General features: G+C 53.4%; 1 protein-coding gene across 1 annotated transcript; it reads right to left on the bottom strand.

The window, feature by feature from the left end:
• Positions 1–768: 768 nt before the first annotated feature.
• On the bottom strand, positions 769–9,104 carry LOC117844815 (endoglucanase 22). Its single transcript, XM_034725608.2, has 4 exons — positions 8,341–9,104; positions 7,801–8,001; positions 7,399–7,653; positions 769–1,767 (listed from the first exon to the last, which is right to left on the bottom strand). Exons 1-4 carry the CDS (start codon positions 8,827–8,829, stop codon positions 1,063–1,065), a joined length of 1,650 nt encoding a protein of 549 aa, XP_034581499.1. The 5' UTR covers positions 8,830–9,104; the 3' UTR covers positions 769–1,062.
• Positions 9,105–9,352: the final 248 nt, after the last annotated feature.

Consider the following 9,352-nt stretch of genomic DNA (forward strand, 5'->3'; position numbering starts at 1 on the left):
GTGGCAACCTGCGGATAAAACACAGGAGCCATGCAGTTGTGTCGAGCGAAAAAAAAGCAAGGGCGGGGGGCAGCACTGCTGCAACGACGAACAGGAACTGCCTCTCGTCGCCAGGCCTCTTCTCTCCTCAACATGGAACTTAAACTTATTGTTATAGGAAATAATGTTTACAAAGTTGCTAGTCTGATAGTCTCTTTCCGTTTGTATTGGATGCAGAGTGCTAATTTATTTGATTTTTAATTCGGATGTTTAGAATTCCAATTTTTATATATTATAACTTATATTCGATAAGGACTCTTTAATCTAATATAGACTGTTAGATGTACTGAAATATGAGCTTGAGTATTTGATGGTGCAACTCCTGAAGGCAGTAAACCCACAAAAGGTTTCAAACTTTTTTTTTGTCTAATGGTTGAGGGACAGATACCTAATTACTATGCATTTTTTTAAAACTGTGTCGATTCTGTCCATCGACCAAAATTTACAAGAACGAGCAAGGTACCAAGGTCCAAATATACATTGAGAAAGCCCAGTTCAAAAGCTATTATTGTCCCAGAGTAATATATGGTAGGCCCAGATGAGATGGGAAATAGAAGCGCACAATTCAAGTTTTCATATAACTGTCCAGAGGTATGCAAATTTCTTCAGATCGCATATGGCCATAGGGGGCATGCACGAAGAACATAGTGCATTTCCTCCACATTCAGATTTCGGAAACACCCGCCAAGAAAAGATCAGCTCAAGAACAAAAACAAACATACACAAAGATGCATGTAATGGTCTATTTGACTATGTATTTACCTGTTCTCCCAGTAAACATTACAGTTTCTTTTCAGTTCTGAGACACCTACATTAAGCATACAGGTAATTTTGCACACCTTTTTCTTCTCCTTATTCCTCCACTATGATTCCTGTTCTTTCTTTCTTTCACTAATCAAAACTCTCTCTTTCTTTATCTTTCTCATATTAACACTTCAAAAAAATTTAATTATATGGAAGCTAGTAATTAAAGCTTATTACGAGAAAGAAAAAAGAATTTCCCTGCCTCCGGAACCATCCTTTTTATCTACACTCCGCCGCCTCATCAGCCGTCCCCCTCCTGCACCCCTCCGGCGCCGCCGTGGCGGCGGCCAGCCGGTGGAGCCTGGCAAAGACGCCGACCATGGGCGCGGTGTTGTACGTGCAGGCCTCGGTCTGCATGTAGTTCCCGCGGTCGTCCCGGAACTCGTCCCGGCAGTTGGGCCCGCCGACGATGGCGCCGGCGAGCACGTTGGGGTTGGCCCGGCCCCGCCCGAACCAGTCGTCGAACCCCTGCATGCACCCGATGAATCGGCTGTTGGCCTTGTGCGCGACGATGGAGGCGCCGCGGTGGTGCACGCGCACCGGGTACCGGCGGCCGTAGCCGACCATGTAGCTGAGCCCCAGCGGGTTGCGGCCCAGGATGTAGTCGGCCTGCGACCGCGCCAGGGCCAGCAGGTCGGCCGGCGCTGCCGCGCCGCGGGGGCAGCGGAGGAGGAGGGGCCCCGCCGAGTCGGAGAGGTAGCGGGAGTAGGCGGTGAGGAGGAAGGCGGCGCTGGAGACGTACTGGAGGTTGTTCCACTGGCGCACGTAGAGCATCCCGCCGGGGCTCCGCTCCACATTGTCGCTGCCGTTGCCGTTGCCGCCGTTCAGGCCCAGGCACGCGCACAGGTAGTGCTCCGCCTTCGCCTTGTACTGCTCCAGCACCGCCCGGTGCGGCAGGGCATGCGGGTCGCCCTCCAGCAGCAGCTGTTGTTGGATCAGAGTAGAAACCAAAAACTCGTTCATCAATCTTTACATTCTTACATTACTGCTAGGTAGGTAACTCAGTAACACGACTCAATCGTGACACAGAAATGCAATGCAAGTATGCAACACCATGCATGGGCGGCATCAATGTCAGCAGGACGCATGCAGCACGACGGTGCCCATGTGTCCGAACTGTATCGATTGACCAAATGTCAAATCAACACCGACAGCGCAACCCCAACCATCAATCGATCTTTTTCAGTCTGATTCAGGCGTTAATCGTGTTAAAAACCGAATCAAAATCGTGCAAATGCTAGGTTTCAGGCTGCCGCTGTGTAAACTTTGCATTGAAAGGGCCTGAACGGCATTCAGAAGAGAATCAGAGATACTGCAGCAGCAGCAGACAGTAGCAATCAAGCAACTGCTCGCAAGCAAGAACTGCGATCCAGCTCGATAATTCCGATCGAACAGGCGAACCCGATCCCGCGGCGATCTCCGATCCACTGATTCGGCCGGCGCAGGGATGCTGTCGGTGCGCGAGGCGACGGGCCACATGCACGGTGGCCCGACTCGCTCGGTCGCCGTCGCTTTCCGCCGCGGTGCAATGCAACCTCTGAGTCTCTGACTCACCATCCTCCCTAGTCTCATGGGATGGGACTGCTGCCACGCGCTCTGCTCGCCGACCGGTGGGGCCCTGTGGTGGTGGGACTGCTGCCGTACCGGCGCGGCCAGCAGCGGCCACGTCGCTGCCCCGATTTAAAGCTCGGGAGGGAGATCCCGCCCCGCCAGCTTTTGGCCCAAAATGAATCCGAGCTTGGAATAATAAATGCGAGATATTCCATTTTTATTACTAATATTTATATCTATATAAGACGTGCATGTATTTCAAGATTTATAAATATTATTATTTTTATCAACAATTACGTAATAAGTTTTTAAAAAATCGTTTGGTTGACATTCAAAACTACTACTCCCTCCGTTCCAAATTATACTCCCTCCGTTCCAAATTATAGTTCGTTTTAACTTTTCTAGATACATAGATATTATTATGCATCTAGACATAGGGTATATCTAAGTGCATAACAAAGTCTATGAATCTAATAAAGTTAAAACGACCTATAATTTGGGACGGAGGGAGTACTTATGTGATTTTATTGCTACAAGCATTGCACTCCATGTCAAGTCAATTCACACTTCTTTTTAAAGGAAAAGTCAATCCACACTTTATATATATTTTTTTGGAATAGAGGGAGTATCAAGGTTAACGGATGGGCTTGCAAATATGAAGCAACCTATAGTGTGTAGTAGCACTTAGGTTTAGACAAATCAGTACAAGTCATACTAGGCTATGGAACCCTAAATACATCTTAGCTACCCCTGATAGAGCCACGGAAGCTTCTTGCGAGAAATAATGCTCGGGCACACGTCAAGACTCTGGAGATAAACGTGGACGTCACTACCAGTGGAGCGCGCGAAAATAAAGGTGACAGAGAGATCGTCAGCTAGCTGCCTAGCTGTATTCCATGAACGTTCACTTCAGAAACTGGATATTTTGTTCCGTTTTCTTCTTCTGGGCATCACCAATTAATTTGCATGTGTTTGGGATCGTTGACACGGCAACAGAAGAGCCCAAGCTAAAGAATGGTATTAGCCCAACAGTCACTTTGATAGCGACATTTGCTTGGACGGGTCGGATTATTTGCGGTTAATTCGTACTGCTCCTACCATGGATCCCTGATTGCTTGCAGATGAATCCCACTACAAACTTTGGTTGTGGTTAAGTACGTTGTGGAAATATAATAGATAAAAATATTGCTACGCCTCTTGTTTTGTTTCTTCACGGCATTTAGCAGCGAAAATTTCAGCTATATATGTCATATGTGCAGCTGTCAGAGTGACTGTGCAAGGAACGGCTCCTATGAGGCTATGTGCACCCAATTTCTTTACAAAAAAAATACCAGAAATATATAAGAAGAGGTGAAAACCAGCAGTTGATGTGTATTTTGAGCATATTGTCGGTCAAGTCCAAACAAAATATCAACATCTGTTGTTCGCAGTTTGTTTTTAAATGCCAATATCGAGAACATACAAGTTGGCCATGAATGAAAACATTCCAAGAATTCGGCATTTAAAAATCTTTTTTTCCTACTTTTCTATATCATACCACAATTCGGAAGTTGGTATATTTTGAGCATGTATTGTCCATCAAGTCCAAACTAAAATGTCAACATCTGGTATTAGTTGATATTTTTTAAAAAAAAATAAATGCCAATATCTACACAAGCTGGCCATGAATTAAAACCTTCAAATTAAAGAAACCAGCATTTTAAGCCTTCAAAGAAACTAGCATTTCATATAAATATTTCACTGAAAATTAGTGGCTACTATATAATAATTACCAGTAGTACCAAACTTTTTTTTTTGCGGATACCAGTAGTACCAAACTAACACATAATTTTTTTGTAGAGTTTTGTCTGGAAGCTTCCAGTTTTCATTCGACGGTAATGCGCAGGTAACATTCAATAACCATGCACGTTCCGCATGTAAGGTTATCATCACACATTAGTTTGATTAGCACTACTATCTAGTTTTCTTTTGACCAGAAAGCGCTTTACGTGCGATCTTTCCACTTGAACTCGGTGTGCATGTATGTGTTGAGAATTACCACGATCTATTCCGTGAAGAACAGGCTAGCTAGCTGTCCATACAGTGACTGCACCGGAAAGCAATGGTTCTGGAGTCCGGACCCAAAGCGCATGGAGCGCGCGTACAAGTGCATCACTATCTACCAGTTCTTCGACAGCGAGGCCGAAAAAAAAAAGGCGATCCAGGTCACCCGTCCACGTCGGACGCCCGTCGCGACATGTGGAATTTCCGCGTCGGCATACAAGCTTACAGCGATCGACCTCGCTAGCTAGCTCTACGCCTAGCTACGTCGCGCAACCGGCCGGGACTGCGACGAGCACGACGCGCATATCGTTCTCGATCGGGGCCGGGGGGTCCGGCCCGTCGCGCCAAGTCATGGCGTCATGGAGGAGGAGAAGATCGAGCACAAAACTTGACGCGAAAATGGGCAGGCACGCCGAGAAGGCCAGGCCATCTAAAGCCATGCACGGCTACGTTTCGTCAGCTTCCATCCGGATCCTTTAACTAGGTGCCGATGCTCGAAGCGAACCCCCACCTGACCCACCCACCCCCAGTGTACGTACGTGCGGCAGGCAGGCAGGCCGTGCCATTTTCGCCGCCATGATCCCGGGAGTGTCCCCGCCCGCCCTATTTTGGCCTCGACCGCCAGGCACCGAACAAAAGGCGCGCTAGCCGGGAAGGGTAGCCCCTCCACAAGGAAGGAAACAAATGAAGCAACGTGCGCGGGGGGTTCCCAAATTTCTCGTGGCCGTTTTGTCCGTGCCCGAAGGAAAAACCGACCGGGCGTGTCGATTAGCGGAACGGTCTGTAGGCTTGTAGCGCAGCTCAGATACAGCGACCTCGAACTTGACCTTTAATGCGAGGAGAAAGTCGCGTGACCTCGATCGGCCGGCGCCGGCCAGGCCGGCGGACACGTCGACGGCGCGGCGCGGCCACGTGCCCGCGGGGCCGGCCGTCGCTCGACCGCTGCTAGTAGGTGTAGTGGTTTACAACTGGTGAGAGAGGGAGGTTCTGAGGTGTCAGTCAGCGGTGAGCCTGTCCCTTGAGGCTCTTGGCCTCTTGGGGCATGGCGCTCTGCTAACCTCACCCGGAAGAATTTCGCAGCTGGCATGGCGTGGGGAGTTGAGAGCCTGCGTCTACCATGTCCTGTAATCCTGTGTGCAAGTTGTTCCTATTTGTGGTCCATTGCTGGTCAGGTATTATACAAAATACATGAGTACACGACCGTGACGGCATCACGGCCGTATGACCCGCGCGTGCCCTGGAACTGGTAGATCGAATGTCTGGCGGCACATGACATTCTCCGTCATGTGCATGGAGGAAAAGAGCTGAGATTCCCCAATTGGGGCCGGATGCTAAGGCAGCAGGTGAGCAACTACTCTTCTAGCTATGTTGCTTTCGTGGTTGCTAATGTAAACTTCCCGATCCAAGTAGTTTGTGTAAAGCGAGATGATTGGTCCTTTGACGATGCATACCTTGAACTTTGTCGAAAGTGATCGCGCCAGTGCCATGTCTTAGAAGCTAAGTCTCCATCTTCACTCCTGATCTCTACCTGAGTTAATTCGGTGGGTAATTAGCTTGTTCGGGGACTTTGTGGCTAGCCTGCTGGAAGAGTCACTAGTCAGGTTACCCCCAGACCCTACAGCAGGGGAGCCCTGGCCTGATGGGGACAGAATCGAAAAGGCCTCGGCTGAATTGGCACACGGCCGCAGCTGTCAGCACGACGAAAGGCTCCCCACCTCCTGATCATCAGATGCCCAGCCATGTGGCCGGCCGGAGCCGGATCAGCTACTCCTCCCGCCTACTGATCTCAGGAGTCAGGAGGCACACGCTCACACTGTCACACACACACAGGCTTCTCCGCCAGCATCATTGCAACAGGAAGGTAGGTCAGCCGGTGGAGAAAGCGGGGCATGGTCCATGGCATTCGACGATGCGGCGGAGCTGTTCCGTTTTTGGACCCATCTCGATCCTCCTCCCCCGTGTCGCCGTCAGCCCCAACAGTTCCGTGGACGGGCGTGGCTTCGCCTCTCCGATCGCCCGGGCTAATTCGGACTTTCCTGTTGTAAGCGAGGTGTGATAGCTGAGCGAGCGGAGCCGGAGTGTGGTGGATCCTACGGGGGTTTCTTTCGGGGGACAGGAAAGTATAACGCCATGTGGCGGCATTAACTCCCCTCTCGCTCGCTGTTAAGCAAGAAACCCATCATCCACTGATGGCGGAACTGATGTGCGTGCGGCTGCAGCGGCGGCGGCAGCAACCGTGCTCTGTTGCGGTAAAAGAAGAGAAGTGCATGGACCCTCATGCGAAATTACCTAGGAGTATAATCAGATTAACCAAGATCGTGGTTACACTTCTACGTAGTACGGAGTGATAAATAAAGTTCTGTTTCTGCACGGCTGGGTCACAGGCGCTTGGTTGCACGGCTCACCCACCGGCACCCAACAACGCAATTTTTACTCGTCCACAGAGGGATCAGAGCGGCCTGTGTGCTCTCCGGCCTTTTCTAATGGCGATTCGAAACATACCCGAGTCCTGAAGGAAGAATTGTTCCGAGGGTTGGTCGACACGAAACTTAAACCCTTTTTTTTAAAAAAAAATCGGAAAGGAAATTCTCTAGTCTTTTGAGGGTACCAGCGATGATTAAAAATTGGAAAAAAGCAACGGGAGTTGACGTAAGGGAGAACCGTACGTCCGATCCTCTGCCTGTGCACGCTCCAGCTTTTCAAACGGTGTGAAAAAAGCGGGGCGACAGACCCAACCGGACACCAACCGGGGCACGCAATCACCAAATTCTACCGTCACGCCGCCGCGTCAGTAATAACAATCAGTAAAAAAAACTACTAAGATGCAGGGGATGAACGCGCGCTCACAGAATGACAGAAGGTTTCGATCAATTTCAAACAGCCGGGCGGGCTCGTGATCATCAAGAAAGAAAGGGATCGATCGCACGCAGCAGGAAAAGAGATGGAAGCGTCCGGACGTACCTTGGCGGCGAGGACCTGGACGCCGGCGTACTTGACGTCCCAGCTGAACTCGGTCATGGCCCAGCCGACGCCGCCGAAGGATTCGGCCCTGTCGACGGCGTAGCGGAGGTACTCGGCGCGCCCGGTGGCGCGGTGCAGCCACAGCGCCGCCCACAGCAGCTCGTCGCGGTACCCGCTCACGGACGCGTAGTAGCTCCGCACCTCCGCGATGCTGCTGTCGTACGTGCCCTGGTACCTGTCGCCGAACTCGAACAGCTGCCACCGTACGCGTACGTCGTGTACGTGTACGGTGTACACACACACACACACAGAGTGAGATGGATACCAGGAGGAACTGAGACAGGGTGTGATGGGCAGGCAATCGATCCAATATCCCAATCAATCGATCGATACACGACTCACCTGCTGGGCGTGGTGCAGTAGGAGGTGGGAGTAATGCGGGTTGGAGCGGCGGAAGACGATGGAGGCGGCGGCGAGCGAGGCGGCGGTCTCGCCGGCGAGGTCGGAGCCCGGGTTGTCCCTGTCGATGCGGTACGCCTGCCGCGACGTCGTCATGTCCTCAGGTCGCTGCCAGCAGTAGTGGTCCGTGTCGCCGTCCCCCACCTGTCAGCCACACGCGCAAGCAGAGCCAGCTCGGGTCATGCTATTAATGGCCGTCATCATTCGTTTTTTACAGCCGCATGGATGGATCGCGCTCGTCTCGGCAGCGAGCAGCAAGCGGCAGTAAATCCCAGCAGTCAGGGGGGCAGTGACTGCGTGTCGAGGCCTCTCGGGCTTTCCCTTTTCTCGTCGCCTCGACCGATCGATCCAGGGATCGTGCGTCGAAGTGGCAAGAACATGGTGACGCACGCAGGCCTAGCAGTAGCAGGTATAGCTAGCTAGAAGATGGAGAAAGGATATAGCAGCCATAGCCAGTAGCCAGTAGGAGAGGATCGGAGGTACCTCGGCCCAGTAGACGAAGGGCTCGGTGTGCGCCTTGACGAAGTAGTCGGTGCCCCACTTGATGGCCTCGAGCGTGTGTCCCCACTCGCCGGCGGCGTCGACGTCGTCCCCGAACTCGATGGCGCCCCAGGAGAGCATGGTGACGGTGAAGGCCATGGGCAGGCCGAACTTGACGTGGTCGCCGGCGTCGTAGTATCCGCCGACGAGGTCCACCCCCTGCTGCAGCCCGTCGGTGAGGCCCGAGTGGCCCCGCCACGGCACCCGCTGGTTGTGCGGCAGCCGCCCCGACCGCTGCGCCTCGAAGTAGAGCAGGCTCTTGGACAGCGCCGCCCCGTAGTCCACCGCCGCCGCCGGCTCCTCCTCCCCGCCGGCGGCCTCCGCGACGGCGGACGCCGCCTGCAGCGCTGCGGCCACCAGGAGGAGCGCCTGGATTGCGGCGGCGCGGACGCTGCCTGCAGGTGCCGGCCGCCGGGCGCGGCCACGGCTCATGGCCAGCGCGCGCGCGCACCGCACCCACGCTCTGTGTACTAATTCCCAGTGCCTGGCGCGCCGCGCGTACAGGTATTTGGGGGGGAGGACGCGGTCTCGCTTGGCTGTCTCTCTTCCTTGGGCCGGGGATACTCTGTTTCCCTCTGTCCTCTCCTCTTTATTCTTGCGCTGCGTCTGCGTTGCGTTGCGTTGCGTCTCTAGGACGGATGCCGGAGCCGGATGGGTGTTGTCTGCGCCCGGGTCAGCCAGCCAGCCACTGGCGATCGATCCGCGCAGGCAAGGCCGCTCGGGGCGCGCTCCGCTTTCCAGGTGTGCGAGAAATGATCGGCGGGCCCCGCGCACGCACGCAGCGGCCGCGCATGCGGAGCACACTCCCCCGCCCCCCGCGACACCTACGCGCGCGCGCGCGGTGACAGACAGCCCTGAAACCGCGTGTTCCGGAGCGCGAGCTCGCCCTCACCTCACCCTCCCGCGAGCGCGCCGGCTGGTTGGGTTTGGGTTAGACGGTGAAACCCGGGGGGGG

The sequence above is a fragment of the Setaria viridis genome, chromosome 2 (assembly GCF_005286985.2).
Source record: "Setaria viridis chromosome 2, Setaria_viridis_v4.0, whole genome shotgun sequence".
Taxonomy (NCBI): Eukaryota; Viridiplantae; Streptophyta; class Magnoliopsida; order Poales; family Poaceae; genus Setaria; species Setaria viridis.